The 13,826-nt window shown below is 42.8% G+C and overlaps 1 protein-coding gene across 2 annotated transcripts in view; it reads right to left on the bottom strand.

The window, feature by feature from the left end:
• The window catches only part of igsf9bb (immunoglobulin superfamily, member 9Bb), a 167,807-nt gene that overhangs the window by 36,914 nt on the left and 117,067 nt on the right, over positions 1–13,826 (bottom strand). The window contains exons 8-12 of one of the 2 annotated variants that reach the window (XM_071327189.1): positions 11,618–11,760; positions 10,399–10,539; positions 10,109–10,228; positions 9,046–9,196; positions 2,396–2,519 (exon numbers count right to left, since the gene is read on the bottom strand). In XM_071327189.1, the coding sequence (XP_071183290.1) occupies positions 2,396–2,519; positions 9,046–9,196; positions 10,109–10,228; positions 10,399–10,539; positions 11,618–11,760 (679 nt within the window). The remainder of the gene's footprint in view (positions 1–2,395; positions 2,520–9,045; positions 9,197–10,108; positions 10,229–10,398; positions 10,540–11,617; positions 11,761–13,826) is intronic. The other variant, XM_071327199.1, reaches the window with a different exon arrangement.

The raw sequence follows: 13,826 nt of genomic DNA, 5'->3' as shown, positions 1-13,826 counted from the left end.
CTCCCCATCCCTCTGGGTAACAGTTGCCCTTTTTAAAGGAACAGGTCTAATAATGTTTCCATACTGTTTTCACCCACTTTATATGTATAAACTGTATTCTAATCACAGCTCATTCTATATAACTACTGCTGTACACACCTTTTAGATTAATTTACTTTCCACACTGTCTATTCACCATATACAGTTGAGGTCGGAAGTTTACATACACCTTAGCCAAATACATTTAAACTCAGTTTTCACAATTTCTGACATTTAATCCGAGTAAAAATGCCCTGTCTTAGGTCAGTTAGGATCACCACTTTATTTTAAGAATGTGAAATGTCAGAATAATAGTTGAGAGAATGATTTATTTCAGCTTTTATTTCTTTCATCACATTCCCAGTGGGTCAGAAAATTACATACACTCAATTAGTATGTGGTACCATTGCATTTAAATTGTTTAACTTGGGTCAAATGTTTCAGGTAGCCTTCCACAAGCTTCCCACAATAAGTTGAGTGAATTTTGGCCCATTCCTCCTGACAGAGCTGGTGTAACTGAGTCAGGTTTGTAGGCCTCCTTGCTCGCACACGCTTTTTCAGTTCTGCCCACAAATTTGCTATGGGATTGAGGTCAGGGCTTTGTGATGGCCACTCCAATAACTTGACTCTGTTGTCCTTTTGACATTTTGCCACAACTTTGGAAGTCTGCTTGGGGTCATTGTCCATTTGGAAGACCCATTTGTGACCAAGCTTTAACTTCCTGACTGATGTCTTAAGATGTTGCTTCAATATATCCAGATAATTTTCCATCCTCATGATGCCATCTACGTTGTGAAGTGCACCAGTCCCTCCTGCAGCAAAGCACCCCCACAACATGAAGCTGCCACCCCCATGCTTCACGGTTCGGATGGTGTTCTTCGGCTTGCAAGCGTCACCCCTTTTCCTCCAAACATAACGATGGTCATTATGGCCAAACAGTTCTATTTTTGTTTCATCAGAGGACATTTCTCCAAAAAGTACGATCTTTGTCCCCATGTGCAGTTGCAAACCGTAGTCTGGCTTTTTTATGGCGGTTTGGAGCAGTGGCTTCTTCCTTGCTGAGCGGCCTTTCAGGTTATGTCCATATAGGACTTGTTTTACTGTGGATATAGATACTTGTGTACCTGTTTCCTCCAGCAACTTCACAAGGTTTCTTTGCTGTTGTTCTGGGATTGATTTGCACTTTTCACATCAAAGTACTTTCATCTCTAGGAGATGCGTCTCCTTCCTGAGCGGTATGACGGCTGCGTGGTCCCATGGTGTTTATACTTGGGTACTATTGTTTGTACAGATGAACGTGGTACCCTCAGGCATTTGGAAATTGCTCCCAAGGATGAACCAGACTTGTGGAGGTCTACAATTTTTTTTCCGAGGTCTTGGGTGATTTCTTTTGATTTTCCCATGATGTCAAGCAAAGAGGCACTGAGTTTGAAGGTAGGCCTTGAAATACATCCACAGGTACACCTCCAATTGACTCAAATTATGTCAATTAGCCTATCAGAAGCTTCTAAAGCCATGACATCGATTTCTGGAATTTTCCAATCTGTTTAAAGGCACAGTCAACTTAGTGTATGTAAACTTCTGACCCACTGGAATTGTGATACAGTGAATTATAAGTGAAATCATCTGTCTGTAAACAATTGTTGGAAAAATGACTTGTGTCTTGCACAAAGTAGATGTTCTAACCAACTTGCCAAAACTGTAGTTTGTTAACAAGACATTTGCGGAGTGGTTGAAAAACTAGTTTTAATGACTCCAACCTAAGTGTATGTAAACTTCCGACTTCAACTGTATATACATATATTTTTATATTTCAGACTTTGCTCGTTCTGAAATGTCTTAATTTCTTGTTATTTTTTTAACTTCTGGATTATGTGTGTATTACTATTGTAATGCTAGAATTTGCTGCATTGTTGGAGCTAGAAACTTAAGCATTTCGCAGCACTTGCGACATCTGAACGTGAACGTGACCAATAAACTTTGATTTGAAATGAGGAACAGCCCACCCCTCCCCAAACCCTAACCTTAAAACTTGAGACTGAACTCAGACCAGTGTCAAGTGGTAACTTCTACTCCACTACCCCATCCAAGCGCCCTCCTCCCCAGCCAAAGTGCAGCAGCCTCCCCTAGGAATAAAAGCACAGAAGGGGGCAGAGAGGGGCTAAGGTTTCCAAAATAACAGTTGGGCTGCATCCCCATTCTCCACCCTATTCAAGAAGTATGCACGTGTACACTCCTCGTCATTTATTTCAAAACACTGGATTGGTGTGGAAGCATTGACTGGAGGGAGAATGCTGAAGAATCGGGACGTAGCCTCAGAGGGAAAAACGCTTGAAGAAGGAAGAAGCAGGAAGCAAAGCATGCTGGGATGACTCACACATGGCCATACCAGACTGAGAATGTCTGCTCGAAGCCACCGTCGTAGCCTGCCTCCCACGACATGTTGACCCAGGTGGTGGAGACCGCTGCGTGGACGTTGGCCGGGGCGTGGGGGCTTGTGCCTGGGGAGGGGGAGTCATGTGGGGAGTGGGGATAGTGAGGAGGGTGGGAGTGAAAGAGAGAGTAAAGCATGAAGCATAAACCACACACATACTTAAATCACACACACACACATCGGCCTGAAAGGAAGTCAGCTCTTGCTCATATGTGTAGGCTTTGTGTGGTTGTGTTAGGACTATACTAAGGCGGTTGGCCTGAGTTTCATTAGAGTGGTCTTCAATCTGTGTATCTATGTGCATTGAAATTATGGGTCACAGCAACTCTTGGCATGGTGTCTAAAGAACAAGCTTAGGCCTCTGAGCCAGCTGGACTAGACCTGATCAGAGCTACACTGTGTGTGTGTGTGAGAGTGTGGCCAACTTCTTTACAACTCCATATAGGTGACTCTGGGTGAGAACTTTTCTCTGATAAAGATTATAGCATTTGATAGTGAGACAACATCTTCTTAGAGTTAGGGTCTATTTTCCTGAATTTCTGCCTGACTGACGTTTCCAAAGTAGACTGCCTGTTACTCAGGCCCAGAAGCCAGGATATGCATTTAATTGGTAGCATTGGATAGAAAACACTACAAGTTTGTAGACATGTTAAAATAATGTATGAGACTATAACACAATTGATATGGTAGGAGAAAATCCAAAGAAAAACCAACCTGAATCTTTTTTTTGAGGTCCCAGGCTCTTATAATGGAAAGCTATGGGTCCTATGCAATTCTAAGGCTTCAGGCTTGTTTCTTCCAAAACGAGTAATAAGTTGGAGTTTTGGTACAAAGAGTCCCAGTGGAAAATCAGTCTATCGGCGCGCGACGAAGGCGCACCTGATAATTTTACTTTTCTATTAAACATACTTCTTTCCGTATGAAATATTAAAGTTTATTTACATTTTAGGATACCTGAGGATTTAATAGAAACATAGTTTGACTTGTTTGAACAAAGTTTAGTAGTAGCTTTTGGACTCCTTTGTCTGCATGTTGAACGAGTGGATTACTGATATCGATGGCGCCAACTAAACAGACTTTTCGAATATAAAAAAGGATTTTATCTAACAAAACGACCATTCATATTGTAGCTGGGACCCTTGGGATTGCAAACAGAGGAAGATTTTCAAAAGTAAGTGATTTATTTAATCGCTATTTGTGATTTTATGAAGCCTGTGCTGGTTGAAAAATATGTTGATGTGGGGCGCAGTCCTCAAACAATCGCATGGTATGCTTTCGCTATAAAGCCTATTGTAAATCGGACAATGCAGTTAGCTTCTTGCAACTATAGGGGGTGCTGTTCCGCATTAGCATTTTTTGGTCTCCAAATTAAACTGCCTCGTGCTCAATTCTTGATCGTACAATATGCATATTATTGTTATTATTGGATAGAAAACACTTTCTAGTTTCTATAGCCGTTGGAATTTTGTCTCTGAGTGGTACAGAACTACTTCTACAGCACTTTTCCTGACAGGGAGTCAGATTTCAGAAATTTTTACCCCTGATCTGGGATCGGTTTTAAGGTGCCAGTAGATGCTATGGAGAAACCGACACTGCCTACGTCTTCCTCTGGGTGTCAGTACGTCATCACGCTTTGAATGGATTCGATTGCGCAATCAGAGCCACTATAAAACACGAAAACGTGGAAGTACCGCTCTCTTCCTGCATGCGTCTTGCGCAAGATGGACATCAGACCTGCCTCCTTCCAAATGGTTGTTTAGCCAGTGATATTTATCCGGTCATGTTTTTAGTCGTTATAGTTGTTAAAAACATCATAATGTAGTTAATTTGAACCGTTTTATAGCAATTTATATCCGTTTAGTGCGATTTTGAGGAATTTCTTTGTCGTGCACTCTGAAACTTTGGGCACGTTTCGGGGTCCCGTTCGATCGTTAGTGGATATTTCGAAGGACAGAGGACATCTATCGACCAAAAGAAGATTAGACCCAAGAAAGGATACATTGCCCAAGAATCTGATGGAAAATCACCTCATAGTAAGGAATATTTAATATGATAAATCGTTGTTCTGTCGAAATATTTTAAACGCATATTACGCCATTTTGTTTGTTATAGCTTCTCTTGGCGAACGCTGTATAAGAAAGTAAGGATAATTTTAGAAATGTAAATCAGCGATTGCATTAAGAACTAATTTGTCTTTCGATTCCTGTCAACCCTGTATTTTTTAGTCAAGTATATGATTAGCTTTCGATTAAACTAGATCACTCTGAAAGATGACATCCGACATTTTGAGGCTTGATTTCCTAGTATTTTCATTGTGTAACCACGGTTTTGTATGGCTAAATATGCACATTTTCGAACAAACTGTATATGTATGTTGTAAAATGATGTTACAGGAGTGTCATCGGAAGAATTCTGAGAAGGTTAGTGAAAAAATTAATATATTTTGGCGATGATTACGTTATAGCTCTCTTTGGCTTGAATCGATGCTCTGGTAACGTTTTCACATGTGGTATGCTAACTTATCGATTTATTGTGTTTTCGCTGTAAAACGCTTAGAAAATCTGAAATATTGTCTGGAATCACAAGATCTGGGTCTTTCCATTGCTATGCTTTGTCTATTCTTATGAAATGTTTTATTAAGAGTAAATTGGTCATACACGTTGCTCTCTATAGTAATTCTAGTCGTGTTGTGATGGTCGGTGCAATTGTAAACTGTGATTTCTACCTGAAATATGCACTTTTTTCTAACAAAACCTATCCTATACCATAAATATGTTATCAGACTGTCATCTGATGAGGTTTTTTATAGGTTATTGGCTATCAATATCTTAGTTTAGCCGAATTGGTGATAGCTACTGGTGGAGAGAAAAAATGGTGGACAAAGAAATTGTGTATTTTGCTAACGTGTTTAGCTAATAGATTTACATATTTTGTCTTCCCTGTAAAACATTTTAAAAATCTGAAATGGTGGCTTTATTCACAAGATCTGTATCTTTCATCTGGTGTCTTGGACTTGTGATTTAATGATATTTAGATGCTACTATCTACTTGTGAAGCTATGCTAGCTATGCTAATCAGTGTGTGGGGGGGGTGGGGGGTGATCCCGGACCCGGGGTAGAGGCTCGTGAAAGGTTAAATTAACAAGAATATAAGCTTTTAAACAATATAAGAAACTTGTATGTTCATAAATGTTTAAAATTCTGATTATTTATTTCAATTGCGTGCCCTCCAATTTCACCGGATATTGTTGACAGGTGTCCCGCCAGTCCAGTCATGTAATATCTTCATTAGTTGACATAGTAACCGTAGAAGATCTCTAGTAGATGATTTGAGAGATCTCTGGTCAATTACAGTCTCCCCTACCAATTAAACACGAAAATGTGCTGAAATGTAAAGGATAGGAAAGATGTTGATTGTTGGACATATTCTGATCATCCACCAAATATACTGAACAAAAATGTCAAGTGTCAAATTTTCCATATGCACAAAAAGCTTATTTCTCTTAAATTTAGTGCACAAATTTGTTTGCATATCTGTTAGTGAGCATTTCTCCTTTGCCAAGATAATCCATCCACCTGACAGGTGTGGCATATCAAGAAGCTGATTAAACAGCATGATCATTACACAGGGGAACCTTGTGCCGGGGACAATAAAAGGCCACTCTAAAATGTGCAGTTTTGTCACACAACACAATATCACAGATGTCTCAAGTTGAGGGAGTGTGCAATTGGCATGCTGACTGCAGGAATGTCCACCAGAATGTTCAATTCTCTACCATAAGCCGCCTCCAACGTCATTTTAGAGAATTTGGTAGTATGTCCAACTGGCCTCACAACCGCAGACCACGTGTATCCACGCCAGCCCAGGACCTCCACATCTGGCTTCTTCACCTGTGGGATCGTCTGAGATCAGCCACCCGGACAGCTGATGAAACTGAGGAGTATTTCTGTCTGTAATAAAGGCCTTTTGTGGGGAAAAACTAATTCTGATTGGCTGGATCTGGCTCCTCAGTGGGTCGCTGCGTCCCCGCCCAGTCATGTGAAATCCATAGATTAGGGCCTTAATACATTTATTTCAATTGACTGATTTCCTTATATGAACTGTAACTCAGTAGAACCATTAAAATTATTGCATGTTGCATTTATATGTTTGTTCAGTATAAATTAACACAATCATCCAATTGGATGTGAGAGAGAAATTCATTGGCAAATGGAACGCCTGCAAATTGGTCCTTCGACTGTTGAATGCCAGACAGAACGCCAAAGACACAGCTTAACAGTGTCCCGAATACCCCCGTCTGTGAATCTTGCCCCCACGCACAAAGACCTCCATACAGGCAATATCAGCAGACAGCTAACTGAAGACTAAGTGGTCTTTTTCCATAGCCAGCTGTAGCTATGGACACTAAACACTACTCCAAAAAAGCATAATCGGAACTGGACGGCCTATACACAACAAGTGACAGTTTATCTATCGGTTGTCCTTATTTATCAAACAAACTAGACAGTTGTGGCCAAAAGTTTTGAGAATGACACAAATATTAATTTTCACAAAATCTGCTGCCTCAGTTTGTATGATGGCAATTTGCATATACTCCAGAATGTTATGAAGAGTGATCAGACGAATTGCAATTAATTGCAAAGTCCTTCTTTGCCATGCAAATGAACTAAATCCCCAAAAACATTTCCACTGCATTTCAGCCCTGCCACAAAAGGACCAGCTGACATCATGTCAGTGATTCTCTCATTAACACAATATGAGTGTTGACGAGGACAAGGCTGGAGATCACTCTGTCATGCTGATTGAGTTTGAATAACAGACTGGAAGCTTCAAAAGCAGGGTGGTGCTTGGAATCATTGTTCTTCCTCTGTCAACCATGGTTACCTGTAAGGAAACACGTGCTGTCATCATTGCTTTGCACAAAAAGGGCTTCACAGGCAAGGATTTTTCAGCCAGTAAGATTGCACCTAAATCAACCATTTATCGGATCATCAAGAACTTCAAGGAGAGCGGTCCAATTGTTTCGAAGAAGGCTTCTGGGCGCCCAAGAAAGTCCAGCAAGTGCCAGGACCATTTTCTAAAGTTGATTCAGCTGCGGGATCGGGGCACCACCAGTACAGAGCTTGCTCAGGAATGGCAGCAGGTGTGAGTGCATCTGCACGCACAGTGAGGCGAAGACTTTTGGAGGATGGCCTGGTGTCAAGAAGGGCAGCAAAGAAGCCACTTCTATCCAGGAAAAACATCAGTGACAGACTGATATTCTGCAAAAGGTACAGGGATTGGACTGCTGAGAACTGGGGTAAAGTCATTTTCTCTGATGAATCCCCTTTCCGATTGTTTGGGGCATCTGGAAAAAAGCTTGTCCAGAGAAGACAAGGTGAGCGCTACCATCAGTCCTGTGTCATGCCAACAGTAAAGCATCCTGAGACCATTCATGTGTGAGACCATTCATGTGCTTCTCAGCCAAGGGAGTGGGCTCACTCAAAATGTTGCCTAAGAACACAGCCATGAATAAAGAACGGTACCAACACATCCTCCAAGAGCAACTTCTCCCAACCATCCAGGAACAGTTTGGTGACGAACAATGCCTTTTCCAGCATGATGGAGCACCTTGCCATAAGGTAAAAGTGATAACTAAGTGGTTCGGGGAACAAAACATCGATATTTTGGATCCATGGCCAGGAAACTCCCCAGACCTTAATCCCATTGAGAACTTGTGGTCAATCCTCAAGAGGCGGGTGGACAAACAAAAACACACAAATTCTGACAAACTCCAAGCATTGATTATGCAAGAATGGGCTGCCATCAGTCAGGATGTGGCCCAGAAGTTAATTGACAGCATGCCAGGTCGGATTGAAAAAGAAGGGTCAACACTGCAAATATTGACTCTTTGCATCAACTTCATGTAATTGTCAATAAAAGCCTTTGCCACTTATGAACTGCTTGTAATTATACTTCAGTATTCCATAGTAACATCTGACAAAAATATCTAAAAGACACTGAAGCAGCAAACTTTGTGGAAATTAATATTTGTATCATTCTCAAAACTTTTGGCCACGACTGTAGAGCTTTCATCAGTGGAAACAGTCTCTGTGTCTACCTCCCCAATGCTGCGAGCCCAGCCCAGTTCGCTCATCTGTGATTTGCGAAAGCTGGCGCGACTTCATTGACCTTGCAAAATGCTCATTGCACATGTCCCCCAGGTGCTTTGGCTGACGCGTCGAGCTTTGGCAAACTGTCAGCTGTTGACGCTGCTCTGCACAGCCCTGCGTCTCTTCACTATCCTTAGATCACACAAGGGTCCTATTCATTAAGGCATGCAACGGAAAACATTTTAAAACATTTTGCAACAGATCATGAAAATTCACATTTCTGATTGGGACAAGACCAGGTTGTCCCTCTCTCTTTCAGTCTGTTTTCCTCCGTTTGTCACATAATGAATACAACCCAGTACTACTCAGCTTCCTATTACTTGTATTTGATTACGTTTCCTTTGCGTGTGTGTATGTACCTGTTCCTGTGTGTGTTTGATGTGTGTGTGCATGAGTGTTTATGCCTCTTCCTGTGCATGTGTACGGCGGAGTGGCTTGTACCAAAAACTTTGAGGTGTGTGCTGGCAGTGATGCTCGTGGCAACGTTGGTGGCGACACACTCCCACTCCCCGTGGTCTTCCTTGCCCAGGGACTTGAACTGTAAGCTGCCGGTGGGAAGGACGTTGTGCTTGCTTTTACTGGGCTTCCCTACCTTAAAAAGAGAGAGGGGAAGAGAGGAGTCACATCTCACAGAACAGCACATACTGTATTGGTTCTGGCAAGGAAGGTAATTATCACCCACCCACATAGCCTCCAGACAGACAGTAGATTAGTACATAGACAGAGAACAGGACAGATAGACAAACTGGTAGACAAAAAGAAGGCAGACAGACAGAGACAGGTAGACAACAAGGAAGATAGACAAAAGGAAGGCAGACAGACAGAGACACACACAGACAGGTAGATTAGTAGACGGACAGACAGGAAAAACAGAAAGACTAACACTAAAGACTAAAACTTGTGCTTCCTCAGTCACTGTGGCTGTTGAAAGAGACTGTCCTTCCTCAGCTACTCATATAACAAAACATTTCGACATCGGCATCATGGCGACGGTAAAGGGAGACAAACAACTGCAAATCACATTGTTTTCATTGGGAGAGATTAAGAAGCTCCATAATCAAGAGACAATTGAAGGCTAACGCTAATGTGTTTGCCTTGATTGTTTCAACTGATAACGCCACCATTAAAATGCAATTAAAACATTGTGATTTCTAGGAGCCAGTTTGATTGCAACCTCATCTCATTCCTTGTGGCAAAGATGGAAAAGATGACTCCAATATCAACAATCACCATCGAACCACATTTGGCGGTGTCTGGTTTAGAAATGACATGGTAGTAATAACCACCCGTTATCACTTAACATTACATAATTTGGGGATTTACTAGCAGCGAGTAGCTTTGTCAAATAGACTGTGTGAGTGTCCAGCAACGTTCTACCTGATACCCATAACTTTAGAGTGAAAGGATGGAGAAGAGCTGTAGCTCTGTCCTATTATAAAGTAAAGACTGTCAGACCAGGCCACAGCATGAGTCCTTTGGATGGTGGGAGGGTCGCTTCACTTACCTTCCGCCATGTGATATTGGGATAGGGAAATTCTCTCTCAGCCGCACAGGGGATGACCAGCTCTCTCCCAGCCTCCTGCCTGTATTCCCCTCCGGGAACAATCGAGAACTTAGGGGGATCCTGCCCAGAGAGAGTGTTCCCCAATGGGGGTGAGATTAGAGTAACAGACCCGAGATGGGTGCAGCCGTTAGGCTAACTCGAAGCATGATAGTCTTTCCATAGAAAATGCCTAATGATTGATATATTAACTAGCACGTTACGCTAATTACTGTTAGTATCAGCCTGCGTACCTTTAGCACCAGAGGAGTGGGAGCGGACCATCCCTCGGAGCCCAGGGCATTGTAAGGCATGCAGGTGTAGGTGCCCAGAGAGTCCTCCGTCACCTCGGCCACGCGGATGCTCCCGTCCTCCATTTGGCTCCAACCAGGGTACTGTGGGAACAAAGAGGGGCTAACGCTATGACATCGCAATGTTTGTATGGTTGGGCTCACCAGTGACACAGCACTATCCCGTCATCCTGCATAGAGCTGAGGAGACTGTGGCTTCAAGGAAGTGAGAGGTGCGATCAGTCCCCAATTGTTCTCAGTAGTTAAAAGTTCTGAATCAAAAGGGACTGAATGCAAGGGCAAAAAGTAGGGGAAGGAAACAGAAAGAACAGCTAGATTTTGTCTAGGATATACACAACAATTGATCCACCCCTAAAAGCCTTAAACTAGGAAACTTAGTCACTAGGACGTCCTCTTTAATGCACATGTGAAGAGCTTAGTTCATCACCTTTGTCGCAGTTCCAAGCCTGAGGAGATTTCACAGTCTGTCATCCAAACTCAGGTAGAAATTGCCCTTCTAGGCACAGATCTACGATCAGCCTACCCCTTAGCCCTAAACTTAACCATTAGGGGGGAAAAACACAAAACTGACTTTAGATCAATGTCTAGGCGGGGCAACTTCACTCTACTCCACTAAGAATACAGTTCTGGGGGAAGATGTATACGAAAATATACGAAGACTAGTAAAGTCTCCACCCCCCTAAACGGAAGTTTCGGGCAAGTCTATGGGCTAAATGTCCCCTCCTCTTTCGAAATTCAAAAGATGCGAAATCGTGATTTGTCCAAATGATCATTGACGAAAAATCTGAGCGCAGAACAAAGTTCCTCGTTACACGTCGCATCCCACAATCTGTTGACAGACTCTACGATACCATCTTATGTTACGTGCATCTGTCCATGAGAGATTTTGGTTTCAGTGATGTCAAACGTTCTGAACATTGCGATAGAAATAGAACAAATAGAGGTGATACCATTCCCTATTCCTACCTAACAGACAATCATATCGGTTTTACACAATACATTTATCTCTGAACGTTATGGGTCATATTCATTAGGCATAAGAAAAGGGACTTAAACCGGGAGGGGCTTCCTGAGCGTGTCCAATAACAAAATGCACATTTTCGTTTTCCATTGCAAAACCTTTTGCTACAGTGTGTTCTAATGAATATGACCCTTGATTCACCTTCTCTATCCGGAGGGGGTTGCCATCTTTTGTCCACTTGACCAGCGTGACAGGCGGGTTGGCATCTACAGGGCAACGGATGAAGCCTGGCAGGCCAATGGCCACGTAGATGGCAGGTGGCATATCTTTGACACGGGCAGGGTCTGGGGCGAGAGAGAGAAATACAGTTCATTTGTATTGTATTTATTTCTGTATTTATTGGACAAAGGAGAGATGGTGGGAAAGGTAGAGAGTTCGTCACAAAGGCAGTGGGCTGGATTCGAAACCAAACCAACATGGGCAAATATACACTGAGTGTACAACACATTAGGAAAACCTTCCTAATATTGAGCTGCACCCGCTTTTGCCCTCAGAACAGCCTCAATTTGTCAGGGCATGGACTCTACAAGGTGTCCAAAGCGTTCCACAGGGTTGTTGGCCCATGTTGACTCCAATGCTTCCCACAGTTGTGTCAAGTTGGCTGGATGTCCTTTGGGTGGTGGACCATTCTTGTTACACACAGGAAACTGTTGAGTGTGGGAAACCCAGCAGCATTGCAGTTCTTGACACAAACCGGTGCACCTGGCACCTACTACCAAACCCTGTTCAAAGACACTTAAATATTTTGTCTTGCCCATTCACCCTCTGTATGCCAAACACACAATCCATGTCTCAATTGTCTCTAGGCTTAAAAATCCTTCTTTAACCTGTCTCCTCCCCTTCATCTACACTGATTGAAGTGGATTTAACAGTTGACATCAATAAGGGATCATAGCTTTCACCTGGATTCATCTGGTCTATTATGGAAAAAGTTTTGTACAAGGTGTAGACAGCGACACTAACCGCTAGCTAGATCGCCCAGGCCACAAGATAAATATCATAGTAAAACATTATCTTTATGGTGGAGTAACATTGGTAGTGATTATGGGACCAGTACTGCAGCAGGAGACAGGGGAAATAACAGGTTTTATGAGCACGGGATGTCGTTACATGATAAACTGTGCTTCGGTAGCAGCTGGTCTGAGAGCAGTAGCTGTGGAGGTTGTGTGTGTGTTTGGAGTGGATGGGTAAACACTGACTAGTAAACGGAGAAATACGTTTTGAGTATGTCAATTAATTTTCCAAGGAAGGAGAATCCTAGCCAAATATTTAGAATGGTATTGTGTGGATTAAAATTAGTATAGAGCAGGATGACCTCTTCAGTATTCAGACAGAGGCTTCGATGGCTGAGTGGAGTCACGGCTGATATAACTTTATCTGGCAGAACGGATAGACGAGAGGAAAGAGGTGTTGGCACTAAAGTCAATGCCCTAGCCTATAACTTTGAACAAGCTCGGAAGCAGGAGAATAGTAGGGCTGCTTAGCGAAGTAAGGTCAAAGTAGGTTGTTTCAAAGAGGTGTTTGCGCGATGTCTTGCCAACCCGAAGAAAACTGTGCTGGCTTGCATATTTTTTGCCACATATTTTCACAAATTGGTGGATGTGTAAGCAGGTCAGCTCAGTCCAACTTGATTTGGCTCAGTAGTGTATTCTGTGAGAGTGTCCATGGTATCTTGTTTAGTGTCACTATGTGGCAGAGATGACAGATTTGCCACTAGACCTTACATTACACCACAATGGCACAAACCAACAAACTTGTCTGCACTCCCCATTAATTTCCTCTGTGTTGTCTAACCTTTTAACCAGACAGGTCTCAGTGTGTCATGTCTGATGTGAATAATAAAGGACAGATTCAGACTTTGTTATCTAGTCAGAGCCAGGTGAAAATGGCTGCAAGAGACGGCCGGGGCTGCTTAGAAAGGAGCGGTTTGGAAAAAAATCCCTCTCAACATCTTAATCTTTGGCGAAGTGCCACAGTCTATTTATAGAAGGGGAGAGAGGAGGTGGGGTAGTGCCAGTCTCGCAATAGCTCGCATACACACTTTCTCTAACATGTACATATCCACACGTCTTTATTTTCATGTCTGGTCTCGCTTTACCACATGTACCAAAGCTGATTATTATGCGTAATTCACCAGTGAAAGGGAAGAAGAGAAGGGGACTGAAAATGAAATAGGAACAGTTGTACTGGCTTGGGCAGAGGTGTTCGCTTTCTCTCGCTCGCTCTCTCTCTCTCTCTCACACACACACTGCCTGAAATCTTGGCGTAGTGCTGCACTGCAATCAGTGGACTAGTGGGGCCGCTATCGCCCACGCTGCCTAGCCCATCGACCGTCTGTAGCTGACGTCAC

The sequence above is a fragment of the Salvelinus alpinus genome, chromosome 1 (assembly GCF_045679555.1).
Source record: "Salvelinus alpinus chromosome 1, SLU_Salpinus.1, whole genome shotgun sequence".
Lineage (NCBI taxonomy): Eukaryota > Metazoa > Chordata > Actinopteri > Salmoniformes > Salmonidae > Salvelinus > Salvelinus alpinus.
The sequence above is the reverse complement of the archived record's forward strand: the minus strand, read 5'-3'. Positions and strand labels throughout refer to the sequence as shown.